The 18022-nt window shown below is 55.5% G+C and overlaps 1 protein-coding gene across 1 annotated transcript; it reads right to left on the reverse strand.

Annotated features, from left to right (window-relative positions):
* Positions 1–3664: 3664 nt before the first annotated feature.
* Rab43 (RAB43, member RAS oncogene family) lies at positions 3665–16508 on the reverse strand. The gene is made up of 3 exons (XM_026410942.2): positions 16101–16508; positions 5394–5577; positions 3665–4000 (listed from the first exon to the last, which is right to left on the reverse strand). The coding sequence occupies exons 1-3, from the start codon at positions 16296–16298 to the stop codon at positions 3750–3752; spliced, it is 633 nt and encodes a 210-aa protein (XP_026266727.2). The 5' UTR covers positions 16299–16508; the 3' UTR covers positions 3665–3749.
* Positions 16509–18022: the final 1514 nt, after the last annotated feature.

Raw genomic sequence — 18022 nt, forward strand, 5'->3', positions numbered from 1 at the left:
GTCCCCTGCAGACTGGAGGCCAGGAGGCCAGGAGGCTGGGAGGCCTCATCACCCCACAATAAACTCGCTGCTGGGCACATTTCTGTCGAGTCCAGAGAGTGGCTTTGCCTTCTGGTCACCTGAGTCTGGATTTTTCTAGAAACTCAGGCTCAGATACTGGGCGCCGTGGGTCCACGTCGGCCATTCCAGCAGCTTGGGAGGCCGAGGCAGGAGGATCGTAAGGTGGAGGCCAGCCTCGACCACTTAGTGAGACCCTATCTCAAAAAATTAAAAAATAAAAAATAAAAAGGGGCTGGGGACAGGACTCCGTGGTGAAGGGCTCCTGGGTTCCATTCCAAAAAAAAAAAAAAAAAAAATAGCATTGTGACCAAAATTGTCATAAGTAACATTTTTTCAAGGCCAAGACCTTAAAACTCAACTCGGCAGGTTAACACAGGGGCCCAAAGGACAGGCGCTCTCTCTCCCAAGTGACACTTTTCCTGTGAGCACCTTGGAGTGTCAGGACGGACCCCCGTGTGCAGATCTTCTGGGAAACACAAGGGGGTCCGTATTTAGGTCCCCCAGAGAAGCCACCCACAGGACAGCTGAGAGGGACTCATGCATCCCATCTCATGTCATTGTGGCACCAGGGACTGAACCCAGGGGCACTTGACCCCTGAGCCCCGTCCCCAGCCCTTTTGCTATTTTATTGAGAGACAGGGTCTCCCTGAGTGGCTTAGGGTTGAGGCCGGCCTCCACCTTGCGATCCTCCTGCCTCAGCCTCCCAAGCCCCGGGATGACAGCATGGGCCACCACACCTGGTTGGACCTGGGACTCCACGGAGGCTGGTCTGACCCTCATCTCATCCGTCTGTCCCCATTTCCCTTGGGAGGCCACAAAAGCAGGAAAGCCTCCATCTCAGCAGTGACCAGAGACAGATCTAGGTCACGGCAGGTGGACTGTGGGCGCCCAGGCTTCTCATCCGGGTACCCGACTGAGGCACAAAAGTCATCCCGAGGACCCCCTGTGTGCCTGCCACCACTCTGTGACAGGAACAAGGAACCTCCAAGACCACTGGTTTCTGTGTAAGAAGCAGAGCCACCAAAGAGCCCTCCTGACGCCGTTCCCACTGGGGAACCTGCAGCCCAGAGAGGGGCAGTGAGTTCCCCAAGGCCACACAGCATTCCCTGAGCTGAGACAGGACCCAACCCCAGGCCTCTTTTGTCCTGTAGTCTCTGACTCCCTGTCACCAAAGGGGATCCAGGAGAGGCCTTGGGGGCGGGGGAGGGCTGGCTGGGGCTCACAGAGGACGGACACAGATGGCGGGTTTCAGAATCGGTTTAATGGATCAGGATTCGCATTCTGGCTCTGAGCGTCCCAAAGAGGCCACTTCTCCAAGTTTTCAAAAATAGATCTGATATAAAGACTTTTTAATATTCATAAATAGGAAACGTGAAAAAACCCCCAAATGCAAATGGCACCCACCCCCGGGCTGGCTGGGCCCCTGCCACCCGCCCTGTCGCGGCCTGAGGGTGGGCGGGTCCCGCTGGAGAGAAACTGAATTCAATATGAATCGGGAGCTTTCTCCTTGCCCCACCCAGGGGCCGGGTCCTGGGGACCCTGTCCCCTCCTGGAAGGAAAAGGAAAACCTCTGGCATCGCTGGGAGGGTCCCTGGCTCCACTCCTGCTTTGGAGTGGAAAATCCCAGGGGTCCACCCAGACCCGCGGACTCTTCCTCTGCCCGGGGGCCCCTCTGGCTCCGCCCCCTTCCTGCTGCCTGGCTCCTGCGGTTGGGTAATTTCTAAACAAAGGAAGAGATTAAAGTGCCCCGAGGCCCCGGCCCCCGGGAGGCCGCCAGGCTGCCCGCGGAAGGACACAGCAGGTTTTGTGTCACACAGTCCCCACCCTCCTGTACCCAAGCCCAGGTCTCCATTGGACAGAGGCCCAACCTTCAGGGACAGGGAGGCCCCTCCTGGTGGGACCCTGCAGCATGGGGCCTTTGCTGTGGGAAATGGCTCTGGCCAGAGGGTCCTGGGGCAGGGCCCTGGTGACATGTGACCTGCTGGGTCATTAGTAGCAATTTTTTTTATTTTGTTGGCACCAGGGACTAAACCCAGGGACCCTGGCCCACGGAGCCCCCCGTCCCCAGCCCTGTTTTGTACTTTATTTAGAGATAGGGCCTCGCTGAGTTGCTCAGGGCCTAAGTGGCTGAGGCTGGCCTCCACCTTGGGAGCCTCCTGCCTCAGCCTCCTTAACCCCTGGGCTGACAGGCGGGTCACCACACCTTGGCTACATACTATCCCTGGCACACACCGGGTCCCAGATGCATCTGGAGACCTCTGAGGCCAGAAAGGCACCCTCAGGGATGGGTACTACCTGCCCTGGCCCAGCCCCTCCCCCCTTCTAGAACCACAGGCCACCCCTGCCTAGAAGTCTGGAGCCGGGAACCGGGCCACCAGGCCCCAGGACACCTGCACCTGGCCCCCCTGACCTGGGAATGGGGCCAATGCAGACCAAAGGCCAGGGCGACGGGTGCCCCACCTCCTGCTTTGGAGTAGAAAATCCCAGTGGTCCACCCAGACCTGAGGACTCTTCTTCTAATGGGGGCCCCTCTGGCTCCGCCCACTGCCTGCTGTCCCTACACTGGGGCTGAGCTGGCCCAGCCTGGGAGGAACCGCAGGGAAGTGGCCTCAGCTGAAGAGACAGAGGATTTATGTGGTGGAGGAAGGGGTGTCGGTGCAGAAGGAGCTGACACTGGGTCCCAGGCCCCCTCAGTCAGTCACTGGGACCCCTCAGGGCCCCGGATGCTATTTTCCAAGAGGCCCCAACTTTGACCTCAGCACCCAGCACAGGGGGAGGGGAATTTTTTTTTTTTTTTTTTGGTCCCAGGGATGGAACCCAGGGGTGCCTCACCACGGAGCCCTGTCCCCAGCCCTTTTTAGGTTTTATTTAGAGTCAGGGTCATCCTGAGTTGCTGAGGCTGGCCTCCAATTTGCAATCCTCCAGCCTCAGCCTCCCAAGCTGCTGGGATGACAGGCTCGTGCCTCCAGGTCCCCCCGAACCGTCTTGAGGAGTCCTCCGTCTGTCCTGGCACTGAGGAGGGACCCAGGGCCTCCCGAGCTGCCCTAGCCTCCGAGGCCTGTCCCTGCCTCGTCCCCTACTGGCCAGACTTCTGAGCCAGCACTGACGGATCAGCTACGGTGCAACCTGAGTGGCCAGTCCCTGGGCCCCAAGCCAACGCAGTGTCCAGCTGGCCACAGGCCACGACCCCACTCTTGGGCCACTTGACAAGCTCCATGGAAAACCAGGAAAACCCGAGGTCCTGATAAGGTGACGAGCCAGGCCCAGAGTGTGGGGCCTGAGGCTGGCAGTGAGGAGGAAGGGCAGCCCGAGGGACGAGTCCAGTTGGCTGCCCAGGTCATCTTGCTCTCTGGGCTCCAGAGGGATCTGGAAGGTTCTGGAATGATCTGGAAGGGTCCAGAATGATCTAGAAGGTTCCGGAATGATCCGGAAGGTTCCGGAATGATCTAGAAGGTTCCAGAATGATCTGGAAGAAGCTAGGGTGCCAGCCACCTGCTGGGCAGAAGGTGGTCACAGGGTAGACCTCAGCCCCTCTCCCACTGTGGTGGCCCTGTGGGGCTCAGGCCAGTCTTGGCATGTGAAGGACGGGCTCCCACCTGCCCGATCACAGGGTGGCGGGTCACAGGGTGGCCCCCGCGGCTCCCCCAGCTCTGGAAGGTGCCAGGGGGGCGGAGGGGGACAGAGGCCGGTCAGCAGCCACAGCCCCAGCCCTCGGCCACGTCCTTGCTGTCCAGGTGGATGTGGTCGCCGCTCTTCTCGCTGAACAAGGGGCCGCCGTGCCGCATGATGAGCTCCGTGGCCACCCTGAGGAAGGCCTCCTCCACGTTGCGCGAGTCCTTGGCCGAGGTCTCGATGGCGCACAGGATGTCGTAGTGCCGGGCCAGGCTCTGGGCCTCGGCCAGCGGCACCTCCCGGAGCTCGGCCAGGTCCGCCTTGTTCCCTGGGGGGGGGACGCGGGGCGGTGAGTGGGCCCAAGGCCACCTGGTCCCCAGGAATGGGCATCCCTGAGGGCCACCCTGCCCTGGCCCTGTCCCCTCCCCTCTTCCCAATCTGCTACGGGCTGGGCAGGCCTGTCCCTGTCACCCACCTCCCCTGGGCCCAGAGCCATGGGGTCTGGGACCACAGACGCAGCCTCTGAATCCAGGAAACCCCGGTAAACCCTTCCCCCTGAGCTGTCCTGCGGAGTCAGTCAGTCAGTCAGTCAACAATCTTTATTAAAACGGCCTTTTAAATTCTAACCTTTCTTTTGGTGGCACTGGGCCACCAAGCTAGGACATGGCCCTTTCCAAGTATCTACTCATGTATCTATTTCTATTGCGAGGTGGGGTCTTGCTAAGTCGCTTAGGGCCTCGTTAACCCTCAAAGGCTGTTAACCTTGTTTGAAAGACAGGGCCTCACCAGGTGGCCTCAAGTGATCCTCCTGCCTTGGCCTCCTGAGGGAACAGAGGCCACTGTACCTGGCCACCTGATTTAAGTTGATCGATGGGTGATGGATGGTGCAGGGGATGGAATTCAGGGAAATTCCGCAGCTGAGCTCACCCCGGGCCCTCCTTCAGTCGTTTTAGGACAGGGTCTTGGTAAAATGTAGAGGCTGGCCTCCCAACTTGCAATCCTCTCGCCTCAGCCTCCTGAGTCACTGGGACTACAGGCGTGGACACTGGGCCTGGCGGGTCCTATGACTTGAACATGGTCTGTTCTCACACCAACTCAGGATGCGGTTTATGACCCGGGAGGTTCTCACAGGGTAGAAACAATCCAATTGCCGTGTTCACAGGGGGTGGCCACAGCGAGGAGATAAGGCCATCAGGGAAGAGTCCCAAGATGGAATCCTGATTTATAAAACCAGAGAGATAAGGCACGTCGCCTGCCGCCTGTCTCCTGCCGCGTGACTGTGACCAGGCTCTGCCAGCAACAAGGCCATCTGCAGAAACAGCCCGTTGGCCTTGGACCTCTACAACTAGGAGCCAAAGTAAACCTCCTCTCCCTCTCCCTCTCCCCACCCCTCTCTCTTTCTCTCTCTCTGGTCCCAGGGGCACTTAACCCCTGAGCCCCGTCCCCAGCCCTTTTCATATTTTATTTAGAGACGGGGTCTCACTGAGTTGCTTAGGGCCTAAGTTGTTGAGGCTGGCCTCCACCTTGCGATCCTCCTGCCTCAGCCTCCCGAGCTGCTGGGATTCAGTCCCCAAGCCACTGAGCCAGACCCTGTCTCAAAATTAAAAACACAAGGAAGGAGGGGTGCTTCGGAGGTAAAGGCGCCCGGGTTCAATCCGGGAACTAGAAAAGGGGGCGGGGCAAAGGCAGTCTGTGGTCCCCAGGCCCCGCCCCCAGCTCACCGATCAGCAGCTGCACGATGTTGGCGCCTGCGTACTTGCGCACGTCCTCGATCCAGTGAGGGACCGACAGGAAGGAGCTCCGCTTGGTGATGTCGTAGGCCAGGATGGCGCCGTTGGCGCTGCGGTAGTAGCTCTGGGTGATGGTGCGGAAGCGCTCCTGGCCGGCTGTGTCCCAGATCTGCAGCTGTGGGGACAAGGGTGCGGTGAATTCGGGGGTCACTGAGGACAGGGAGAGGGACCCGCAGAACCAGCCCCCAGCAGATCCGCGGGGACAAGCCACCTGAGACCCAGAGAGCAGCGCTTGCTGTCATCCCAGAGGATCGGGAGGCTGAGGCAGGAGGACTGCAAGTTGGAGGCCAGCCTCAGCAACTTAGTGAGACCCTGTCTCTAAATAGAACATCAAAAGGGCTGGGGACGGGGCTCAGGAGTTCAATCTCCAGGATCAATAAATAAACAAATAAGGAAACATCAGATTAAAAAAAGACAAGACCCAAATAAATAATAATAATAAGACCCAAATATATGCCATCCACCAAGATATGCTGTAAGGATACAAACAGGAAGAAAGGACATGAATTATACATACATATAAAATATTCATGAGAAAGTATGCAAATGATAGAGTGTAATTTCAGGTCAAGGAGCCATTCCAAATAAAGAGCTACAAGAAATAAATGACATTTAATATTGGGGAGGCTGAGTCAGGAGGATCTCTTCAGCTCAGGAGTTAAGAGACCGGCTTGGGCAGCACAGCAAGACCAATCTCACAACCAAACTAAAGATAATGACAAAGGGGCATCTGTCAGAGACACAATGGTACCAAGCTGTGCGCATCTCATACAGTCTAATGACAGTTTTAAATTTCTCAAAGTTAAAAAAAAAAGGTATGCAAATAAAGGGAAAAATAAGTCCAAAAATGTAGTTGAAGATTTTAACACCCCTTTCCGAAAAACTGACAGGTGCCCTTCAAGAGATGAATGGATAAAGAAACTGGGGTCCATATACACAGTGGAATATTATGCAGCCATCAAAACCTGCACAAGGGCACGTCTTTTTTCAAGTAGACGTGACATGTGCACCAAGACCAACTCCCCGACGGGGTCATCCGGTAAGATGTCCACTCTTAACAGAAGATGATCCTGACTGCAAGACAATTAAAACAGCCATGTGTGCGGTGACGCACGCCCATGAGCCCAGTGACTTGGGAGGCTGAGGCAGGAGGATTGCAAGTTGGAGGCCAGCCTCCACAACAACAATACAAGTCCACTGGAGAGTGATAAGAAAAACCAAGCAGAGACAGGAGAGGTGCATTCTGGGAGGAGTGAACCTCAGGATGGCACCCCCTGACATACCCACTGGAAAGAGAGGGAGCCCAGAGAACATTCTGGAAGGGAGGAAGTCCCAAGGCCCTGTGGTCATTTGGAGCATGTGGAGGGTTCATGAGGTGCGTCGGGTCCTTAGTGGGGTGGGGTCGAGGTGATGGAGCCCTTGGAGGGGAGTGACAGGGGTGTCCCCTAGACGGGAACCCAGGTAGCTCCTGTTATCAGCTCGGGCCTCCTGTCTCATTGTGTGATCTCTCCCCTTCACAAGTCTTCCCCCCACCCCACCTTCCCGTGATGCCATCTGGCATGACATGAGGTGGCCAAGGGGGCGTCAAGCTGAGCAGATGCTGCTGTCACGCTGCTTCACAATACTGAAGACTTTGAGTCACATGAACCTTTTTGCTCTATAAGGTACCTGGCCTCGGGCATTGTGTTATAGCAACGGAAAATGGGCTAATATGTCCCCCGAGGCAGAGACCGTGACTGGTACATTCAAAGAAAGCAAAAAGAATTGTTTGGAGCAGAATACAGAGAAGGACAGCAACAGAGTGACACAGAAATACGCAGAAAAATGGACCTTGGAGACCCTCAAGGAAGGACTTTGGCCTATATATTCTGAGCTACTGGGGGGTTTCCTCTCTTTTTATTTTTCGGTATCCAGAACCGAACGCAGAGACACTTAACCCCTGAGCCCCGTCCCCAGCCCTTTTTATTTTTTATTGAGAGACAGGGTCTCGCTGAGTTGCTGAGGGCCTCGATAAGTTACTGAGGCTGGCCTCCACTTTGTGATCCTCCTGCCTCAGCCTCCAGAGCCGCTAAGATTCCAGGCTGTGGGCCACGGCCCCTGGCTTCAATTAAATATTTCAAAGCAACTCCCAGAGAGGACTTTGGATGTTTCCAACACAAAGAAATGACACATGTGTGACATGGTCCCTATGCCCATGACCTGGATCTCATCATTACACAATATACAAACATGAACAGAAAATCAACAAGCACAGTTTTAAAAAATACATATACATAGAAGTTAATTTAAAAAGAAAACTAAAAATAAGGTAAAATAAAAATGCAAAACAAACAAACAATAACTACAGACCAGGGAATCTAGGTCACCCTGTGGCTATGACGTGGGCAGGGACAGAGGAGATATTTGGAGAAACCAGGACCTGGGGTGTCTCACCCTCACCACCCCCTGCAAATGAGAGCAAAATGGGCCCGACATCGTGACCCCATTCTGTCACAAGCTTTGTGTGTCTGGGCCACAACCTAATTCAGTTTTTTCATCTGTCAATAAAGGGACCATTAAGGTCACAGCTAATACAATCAACTAGCTGGAGCTCGCATACAAAAGGGGCCTGATAAATGCATCCATTCTACAATCTTTAAGAACCCACTGTAATTTTGAGGCCAGTGTTTTTAATGTATAATTTAAAAAAAAAAAATCGATTTGAGGTGCCCGGGCCCAGTGGCACACACACGTGGAATCCCTGCAACTCTGGAGGCTGAGGCAGGAGGATCGCAAGGTGGAGGCCAGCCTCAGCCACTTAGCGAGGCCCAGAGCCACTCAGGGAGACCCTGTCTCTCAATAAAATAGAAAAAGGGCTGGGGACGGGGTTCAGGGCCCCAAGTTCAATACCCAGGACCCCCCAAAAAAGCCCAGAGTCCCCCCTCTGTCCCTCCAGAAGGAAACAGAGAGGAATTTATCTGAGTCTCTCTCCTGAGTTCTGAGGCAGGGAGTGGAAAGTTCTCTGCGTCTTTAAATCAGAAAAGGGACCTTGGACAAGTGAGTTCTCAAGACAAACACTGAAACGGTCACAATGACCCAAATTCAAGTTCCTGAGCTATTTTTCATGGCGTCTTGGGATGCTGGGCCCCTCCTCTGGGCAGCTCCGCGTCTGTTCTCCCGAGCTCAGGCGCAGGTCAGCACCAGCCACAGGGTAAGGGACAAGACAATGATAAGACACCAGGTCTCTAGGGTCTTGCTGATGACACCAGCACATGGGCAGCCAGTCACGATGTGGCAAAGGACCTCAGTACGTGGCCCACAGATCCTGCCTCAGTTGCTCACAAAGGCTGCCGGCTTCCAGCACTCTCGTCTTCCTTCACAGGAAGATAACACTGGCCACCTACTGAGGAGCTTCCACCAGGGCCTCTTCCTGTTGCCAACCGAACACCACGCAGACAGGCCTCTGGACACCAGGGGGAAACTCTTGGGGATCAGGAGCCCTCCAAGGGAACTCAGCCCAGTTCCTGTCCACTGGGACAGGAGGGTACCAAGGGAACAATAAGGGGTGGCAAGCTCCTCCCAGTTTTTTTTTTTTCTTGGTCCTGGGGATTGAACCCAGGGGAGCTAACCCCTGAGCCCCGTCCCCAGCCCTTTTTACATTTTATTGAGAGACAGGGTCTCGCTGAGTGGCTCAGGGCCTTGCTAAGTGGCTGAGGCTGGCCTCCACCTTGCGATCCTCCTGCCTCAGCCTCCTGAGCTGCAGTGACTACAGCTTCCTCTCCCCCCAAAGCCCTGGCCTCCTCTGCGCAGCAACTCACCCACCCTCAGGGCCGCACCAAGCCCACACATTCCTGTGGCTCTGGGCAACGCTGACTGCCGGGTCCCCTAGCACATGTCCACCACAATCCTGGCAACTCAGGGCCTGGCCACATTGTCAACACTGGGTCCTGCTGTCACCACAGTAAACCTAAGTGAACTTGTCAGGCACGTGGTCTGATGCTTGGCTTAGAAATCCCAGTCACCACGGCAACGGCACTAACAGTATCACATGGTCGGTGCCTGTTTACACATCTGTCTCCCCATCCAGAGGTGAGCCCCAAAGAACAGGGTCTGCCTCGGATTTACCCTTTTTTTTTGGTCCCAGGGATTGAATCCAGGGCTGCTTAACCCCTGAGCCACCCCCCAGACCTTGTCATATTTTATTTAGAGACAGGGTCTCGCTGAGTTGCTGAGGCTGGCCTCCAAATTGCCATCCTCCTGCCTCAGCCTCCCCAGCCACTGGGACTCCAGGGCAGCACCCCTGGTTCCTGAGTTCTCTTCCCTTTTAATTCCATCTCAACTTGCTTGAGGCTCTGGAGAGGAGAAAAAAGATCAGTTCAAGGACCTTCCCTACCCCGCACCTCACTGGGATGGAATCTAGGGTCTCCCTCGCCCCAAGGCTACAGATCTTTATACTCAAAAAAAACAAATTCAAAAAAGCAAAGAGGAATCTTTGAAAATAAAAAGAAATGAAACTGAGCGTGGTGCTGCACCCCTGTCATCCCAGCGACTTGGGAGGCTGAGGCAGGAGGATCGCAAGGTGGAGGCCAGCCTCAGCCACTTAGGGAGGCCCTGAGCCACTCAGCGAGACCCTGTCTCTAAATAAAATAGAAAAAGGGCTGGGGGCGGGGCTCAGGGGTTAAGCAGCCCTGGGTTCAATCCCTGGGACCAAAAAAATTATAAATAAATAAAATAAAAATTAGAAAAATAAAATAAAATCAATAAATATCTACACACATACATTTATATCATGATTCAGAAAAGTGCTCATCACTAGGGGCAGGGCAAAGTGGGGGGAAGAGAAGTAAGAACATAAAAATTAACTTGGACCCTGAAAAAATTATGCTCCAAGAACAGCCACAGAGTCCCCACCCTGTTGTGAAGTCCTGAGCTGAGCCAATCTATAGCGACAGAAAATAGATCAGTGGTTGCCAGGGGGCCAGAGGAGCGGCATCTGGGAGTGACAGGCAAGTTCTTTAGGGATGATGGAAATATCCTAAAATGGGCTGTGGTGACGTTTGGACAATTCTGTGACCATAGTAACAAACAAGGACAAATCACGGAACTGTACCCTGGGTGGAGCGATTTACGGTCTGTGGATCATAGCAATAAAATTTTCTTAAAATTAATATTAATTATTATTTTTTTTTGGTCCCAGGGATTGAACCCAGGGGTGCCTAACCCCTGAGCCCCGTCCCCAGCCCTTTTTATATTTTATTTAGAGACAGGGTCTCACTGAGTGGCTCAGGGCCTCGCTAAGTGGTCGAGGCTGGCCTCCACCTTGCAATCCTCCTGCCTCAGCCTCCAGAGCTGAGATTTGGGATGACAGGCCTGTGTGTGTGCCCCCACATGCCCCACACCCAGCTAACTGCCCTTTCTTCTGAAAGCCAGAAAATCCAAAATGACAGGTGGGGACGAGGGCCACTTGAGACTGAAAACCAAAGGTCCTGAAATCCAAGGCCCAGGCCCAAGGGCACAGACTCTACCTTGGCGGGAGAAGAGATATGGCCGGTCCCCAGTGGAGAATTGTATCAAGGGGAGACACTTGAACAAGGCCAGCCTCAGCTCGGCTCGGGAGGCCGAGTCTAGTGATCTGCAAAACCCAGTTTACATAACAGGCCTCTGTGTCGCCCCAGATATCAGGGACTCAAGAGCCAACAGGACCTTGTAAGGATTTAGAACCAGCTGAGACTTCCTGGGGGCGGGGGTGCAGGTGGGAAGGGAAGGGCAAACCCAGACCTGTCCTCTGTGTCACCAGGGAGGACAGGGTAGCAACAGCAAGCGGAAAACAAGCCCTTATATTGGTGTGCATGATGCACTTTGGGATTTTATTTCCAATAGCATTTTTGGAATGAACTAGAAATTCTTTTTAGAGGACACTGTTTAGAAGACAAAGGTACAAGGGACATCTTTCCTGTTTATCATTTTATTTGAACCATAGAGACACATCCCCAGCCCCTTTGTATTTATTTTGAGACAGGTTCTCGTGAAATTGCCGAGGCTGGCCTCAACCTTGCGATCCTCCGGCCTCAGCCTCCCAGGTGACTGGGATACCAGGCACTCAGCCCCACACCTAGCTTTTCTGTATACCTTTTAAGTCTTGGAAATTTTGGAATTTGAACCATGCAAGTGGATTTTATCTTCAAAAACAAGTCAAGGAGAAACTCTTTAACCCAGGGCCTCACAACCAAGTGACCTGTGCTGAGACTAATGCGCGTTCTTTTTTTGGGGGGGGACTGGGGATTGAACCCAGGGGGGGCACTTGATCTCTAAGCCCCATCCCCAGCCCTATTATGTATTTTGTTTAAAGACAGGGTCTCACCAAATTATTTAGGGTCTCCCAAAGTTGCTGAGGCTGGCCTCCAACTTGCGATCCTCCTGCCTCAGCCTCCAGAACTACCGTAACTTCAGGCGGGCACCTAGTTCTCTGACTTACTTTTTAAGTCCTGGGAGCAAGAGCCAAAGGCATCCATGAGGGTACAAGAAATGACACAGAATCTAGCGGGCAGCCCATGTGAGCTGCCTGTGGGCAATCTAAATGTTCTAGCTAATTGATCAAAATCCTGATTCTTTAAGTCAATCCTATGAAAAACTTGATTTCAAAAAAGAAAAAAAAAAAAAAGCCCCAAGTTGACTTCTCTTAGTTAATGCAATGGCCACAACTGCATTTTTACTAGATTAATTGAACTTAAAATGGGTGGGGGTGGCACACTTGTAATCCCAGCCGATCTGGGAGGCTGAGGCAGGAGGATCGCAAATTGGAGGCCAGCCTCAGCAGCTCAGTGAGAGCCTGTTTCAAAAATCAAAAAGAACATTTTTTTTTAAAGGGCTGGGCATGTGGATGGGGATGTAGCTCAGTTGGCTCGCAGGCACAAGGCCTTGGGTTCAATGTCCAGCACCACAAAAAAAAGTGGCAAGGTTGGGCACAAAAAAGCACCCAAAGGTCCAACCTCCAGGACTCAAGCAAACAACAAACAAAAAACCCTCTGCGGGATCAGAAGAGTCATCCAACACAAAAAATGAGCCCGGGGCTTAGGAACCAGGCCCACCCTGAGTTCAAATCCTGGTTTGGCCTTTTTGACTTGTAGGAGACCATGGGTTAGCCAGTCACTCCTTATCTCAGCGGCTCTCTAATAAACATGAACAGATAAACAGTCAAGGACAGAATGGCATGTCTGTCTCTGGCCACCTGCAGCCCTGTGACTTGAAGGAATAATAATAATAATGCCCTCCAGGAGCAGAATATACCTCTAACCGCTTGGGAGGCTGAGGCAGGAGGATCACAAGTTGGAGGCCAGCCTCAGCAACTCAGTAAGGACGGAAAGCAACTCAGCGAGTGCAGGGTGCACAGCCCAGTTCAGGAGGCTGAGGCAGGAGGATTAAGAGTTGGAGGGGATTAAGGGTTTGAGGGCAGCCTCAGCAATTTAGCAAGGCACTAAGCAACTCAGGGAGACCCTGTCACTAAATAACATAGAAAAAGGGCTGGGGATGGGGCTCAGTGGTTGAGCACCCCTGGGTTCAATTCCTGGTACTTAAAAAAAAAAGTGTTGGGTACAGGGTTAAATAAATTCTCAGCATCTCCCCCCCCCAAAAAAAAATCAGAAAAAAAAATGGGGGCATCTAGAGACTTAGCTAGGTAGTAGATCAACTCTGTGTCCAACCCCCAGGACTGCAAAAATAAGCCCTTTGAACCTTGGCCCTGTTGGCTTTTACCTTTGACTTTCAAGCCTCAAAGAGCTGGAACACCAGCAGCTGACGTTAAGAGTCCTCAAACTCAAACAAAACCCAGCCCACGCCTGTCATCCCAGCATTTGGGAGGCTGAGGCAGGAGGATCCCAAGTTGGAGGCCAGCCTCAGAAACTCGCAAGGCCCTGAGCAACTCAGTGAGACCCTGTCTCTAAATATAATTTTAAAAAGGGCTGGGGATGGGGCTCAGTCAGTAAGTGCCCCTGGGTTCAATCCCTGGTCTACTGTGTGTAAATTAAATGATTTTTTTAAAACCCAAATAGCCTTTAAAAATTTTTTTTTTTTGGTTTTTAGATGGACACAATACCTTTATTTTATTTATTTCATTGTTATGTGGTGCTGAGGCTCGAACCCAGGGCCTCACATGCGCAAGGCAAGCACTCTGCCACTGAGCCACAACCCCAGCTCCTGTATATTACATGTTTTTCTTTTATTTTTATTTTTTGTGGTGCTGGGGATTGAACTCAGGGCCTTGTGCATGTGAGGCAAGCACTCTTCCATCCAACTGACCTACATCCCCAGCCCTTAAATCTTAATAAATGGAGTTAAAAAAAAAAAAAAATCACAGCCATGCACAGTGGGCACTGTAATCCCAGTGACTCAGGAGGCTGAGGCAGGAGGATGGCAAGTTGGAGGCCAGCCTCAGAAACTTTTTGAGGACCTTAGCAAGTCAACGAGACTCTGTCTCTAAATAAAATACAAAAAAAAAAGGGGGGGGGGTTTGCTGGGGATGTTGCTCAGTGGTTATACACCCCTGGATTCAACCCCCAGGACCAAAAATTTAAAAAATAAAAATAAAATACAATCTCATTGCTACAGGACACCTCAGAAGTCCTTTCTGGATTAGGAAACACACTGGGGACAAGAAAAATGACTTCCTCCTGCTGAGTCAGCAGACCCCAGGCCTCCTGGACCTCAAGGACAGGGTTCCCTTAAATTCAAGGGCTCAGTTTTAATCTGCTCACTCCACAGGGTGCTGGGCTGGGCTTCAGATTTCTCTGACAACAAAAAAACAAAAAAAAAAAAGGTAAGTCATTGCCAAAGGCTTTCCCAGTCCAAACAACCAGACTCTGAGAAGTAGCCCTGCCCTGGGGAGAAGATCAAAATGTTTTGAAGTCCCACTATCAGTCCCTAGCTCTGTGCCCAAAGGCAAGCTTGTCCTTTGGGAGATGGTTGGGGACTTAGCTGAGTGGCAGAGTGCTTAGCATGCAGAAGAATTCCAAGGGGAAAAAAAGCAACAATAACAACAATGGAAATGCATAATAATAATAATAATAATAATAATAATAAAATAATACTGCTCTCCAAGAGCAGAATATACCTATAACTGCTTGGGAGGCTGAGGCAGGAGGATGGCAAGGTGGAGGCCAGCCTCAGCCATTTAGCAAGGCTGTAAAGCAACTCAGACCCTGTCTCTAAATAAAATATAAAAAGGGCTGGGGATGGGGCTCAGGGGTGAAGCACCCCTAGGTTCAATCTCTGGGACCAAATAAAACAAAACACACAAGTCAACCACAAGCACTAGCTGCACTTTGTTGATTGGATGTTCCTGGTGACTCAGTGTGGCTGCTGCCATCATCACCGGGTGCAAACTCGGCCCCAGGGGCACACTCCACCCCCAGGCAGCCCTTCGCACCTTGCCCTCTCCAGACTCCAGAGGAGCTGAGGTCACTCAGACCCGGTTGGTTTAACTTTTTCTCCAAGGCAACACCCAGAAATTATCCCAATTTTAACAGAAACAAAGACGTAGTGCTTTAGTATCCTGGCCAAGGACAACGAGGAGCAGGCCTCGAGCACCCAGAGGGGCAGAGTCACCGAGAAACAGGGCTCTGGGGACTCTCATCCACTTCTTGAAAACACAGGTGGGCGCGGTGGCTCACGCCTGTCATCCTTGAGACTGCTTGGGAGGCTGAGGCAGGAGGATCGCCAGGTGGAGGCCAGCCTCAGCCACTTAGCAAGGCCCTGAGCCACTCAGCGAGACCCTGTCTCTAAATAAAATGCAAATAGGGCTGGGGACCGGGCTCAGGGCTTAAGCACCCCTGGGCTCCATCCCAGGGACCTAGAAAAGAAAGGGAGGAGGGGACACAGCCCCTGCCCTGAGGCTGGGAGTTGTCCCATGAACTTGAGATTTTCAGACCAGGCAGGGACCTCTGCACCGATCGCTCGGGGCAGTTGGAGCGCCCTTTCTGAGCAGGATAGCGTCCTGCCCCGTCCTGATCTCCATTGGGGACGCGGACACGGAGGCCAGGACACTCGGATCTCCCTCCTCACGATCCTTTATCAGTCCCCCCCCCTGGCCAGGACACTGGGGCAGCCACATCCTGCCGGTTGGTCTTGGGGCCACTGCCAGAGCCCGGGTCCTCTCCCCCACCTTCCGGTATCTGCGTGCACTTCTCGGTTTCTGTCGCCCTCCCGCGGGGGGTGGGGGTGGGGGGGAGATGGGGGGGAGGGGACCCGGCGCTGGCCCCGCCCGACCCAGGAAAGTTCCACCGCCACCTCCGGGTCCACCAAGAGGCTGCGGAGGGGGCGTGGCCAGGACCCCCCCCCCAAAAAAACCCAAAAACAATAACAACGACAACTTTGGGCCTCCGGGTCCCCGGAGCCACGACTTCCTGGTCGCTCCCCAGGGGGACCCGCGGGGGGTGTCGCCGATCGGGCCGGGCCGCCCAGCAGAGGGGGGGAGGGGGAGGTCCTCGGGCGGTGGACACGGGGGAGGGGTCTGTCCCCAGGCCCCTGTGGGGTGGCCCGATCGGTGCCAGCTGCAGAGCGGGGTGTCGCCCGCCTGTCGCCTGCCACCCGCCAAAGTCGCTCGGGAGCCGGGCTCCTCCTCCCCCCTCACCCCCGGGGCTCTGGGACCCCCGGGCGGGCGCCCACCTTGACCCTCTTGCCCTGGATCTCGAGCGTCTTCATGGTGAAGTCCACGCCGATGGTGCTGCCCTGGCGCTCGGCGAAGGCGCCCGTCTTGAAGCGCTGCACCACGCACGTCTTGCCCACGCTCGCGTCGCCCACCAGGACCAGCTTGAACAGGAAGTCGTACTGCTCGTCGGGGTCCCCGGGGCCCGGGCCCGCCATGGCCGCCCGGCTCGGACGCTGCGGCCCGTCCGGGCTCTCACGCCGCCGGGCGCGCCCCGGGCTCCGCGCGCTCCAGCCCCGCGGGCCGCTAGGGCGACGTGGAGCCGCCGCAACACCTGAACCGGTGGCGCCGCCGGCCTCGGCCCCGCCCCGAACTCCCGCGGCTTCGGGGCCGCCCCGGAGGACTCGCCTCGCCCGGCCCCTCGGCTGGGCTCGCGGCCGCCCTCCGCTCGGCGCTCGGCGAGCCCGCCCCTTCAGGACCGCCCCGGCCACGCCTCCGGACGCGCCTCGGCCCAATGGCTTCGCCCCACCTTCCCATGGCCCCGCCCCGCCAAGACTCCGCCCCCAGCGCCGCTCTTTCCCCTCAGCCGCGCTCCACTCCTAGATCCCCGACTCCGCCCCCTCCCGACTCCGCCCCCAGCACCGCTCTTTCCCTCAGCAGCGCTCCACTCCCAGCACCTCGACTCCGCCCCCAACACTCCGACTCCGCCCCCAGCGCCGCTCTTTCCCTCAGCAGCGCTCCACTCCCAGCACCTCGACTCCGCCCCCAACACTCCGACTCCGCCCCCAGTGCCGCTCTTTCCCTCAGAAGCGCTCCGCCCCCAATACTCCGAATCCGCCCCCAGCGCCGCTCTTTCCCTCAGAAGCGCTCCACACCCAGCTCCCCAACTCCGCGCCCTTCCGACTCTATCCCCAGCGCCGCTCTTTCGCTCAGCAGCGCTCCGCCCCCAGCACCCTACACCGCCCCCAGCGCCCGCTTTTGCCCCCAGCGGCGCTTAGCACCCGACTCCGCCCCCTTCCGACTCCGCCCCCAGCGCTGCTCTTTCCCTCAGCAGCGCTCCGCCCCCCAGCACCCCGACTCCGCTCCCTTCAGACTTCGTCCCCAGCGTCTCTTCCCCTCAGCAGCGCTCCGCCCCCCAGCACCCCGACTCCGCCCCCTTCCGACTCCGCCCCCAGCGCTGCTCTTTCCCTCAGCAGCGCTCCGCCCCCAGCACCCCGACTCCGCCCCCTTCCGACTTCGTCCCCAGCGTCTCTTCCCCTCAGCAGCGCTCCGCCCCCAGCACTCCGACTCCGCCCCCAGCGCCGCTCTTTCCCTCAACAGCGCTTCTCCCCCAGCACCCTCCTGACTCCGCCCACAGCATCCCGACCCCGCCCTTGGAACGGCTTCCCGGAAGTCCGCCCGCTCCTCCCCGTAGCCACGTTGGGTCCCGCCCACCAGGAAGGCCCCGCCCACATCCTGCTCGCGGCCTCGCCCCCAGCCCCAGGGGGAGCCCGGGGCCGCCCGGGGGGCCTCCTTCCCCTGCACCCGCCACGCCCTGTCCGCCAGTCCGGAAGGGCAGGGCTGGCCTGGAGACCTGGGATCCCAGAGAAATGTGACCCGAGCATCTGTAAGAAGCCCCCTCAAGGGCTTCCCAGCTGCAAGGGACAGGGACCCAGATCAAGGACACCGCCACCAGCCCAGGACCCCAGGACCCCAGCCCCAGCAGCCTTCCTGGGGGGCGCAGAGCAGGCAAAGGCCAAGCCCAGGGAGGAGGCCGAGGGTTGTTTGTTCTGAGACATTGAAGTCCCCTCCCTGGGGAACCAGCCAATAGGTCCAGACGGAAGACCTATTGTCACTGGAGAGCCATCTGAGGTCCTCACTCGGGGACCTCAGGTGGGAGAGGGGAACTAGAGTTTCAGGAAGTGGCCTCCATTCCAAATAGGAGGCTGAGGGCATGGACGGA

This window comes from Urocitellus parryii, chromosome 16, assembly GCF_045843805.1.
Source record: "Urocitellus parryii isolate mUroPar1 chromosome 16, mUroPar1.hap1, whole genome shotgun sequence".
NCBI classification, from domain to species: domain Eukaryota; kingdom Metazoa; phylum Chordata; class Mammalia; order Rodentia; family Sciuridae; genus Urocitellus; species Urocitellus parryii.

Bases quoted from the DNA above. Each gene is read 5' to 3' on its own strand.
- Rab43 (XM_026410942.2), bottom strand. From the start codon at position 16,298: ATGGCGGGCCCGGGCCCCGGGGACCCCGACGAGCAGTACGACTTCCTG. The intron at 5,578-16,100 runs GTGGGCGCCCGC...TTGTCCCCACAG, and splicing joins TCCAGGGCAAGAGGGTCAAG to CTGCAGATCTGGGACACAGC. The intron at 4,001-5,393 runs GTGAGCTGGGGG...TCCCCCCCCCAG, and splicing joins CATCGTGCAGCTGCTGATCG to GGAACAAGGCGGACCTGGCC.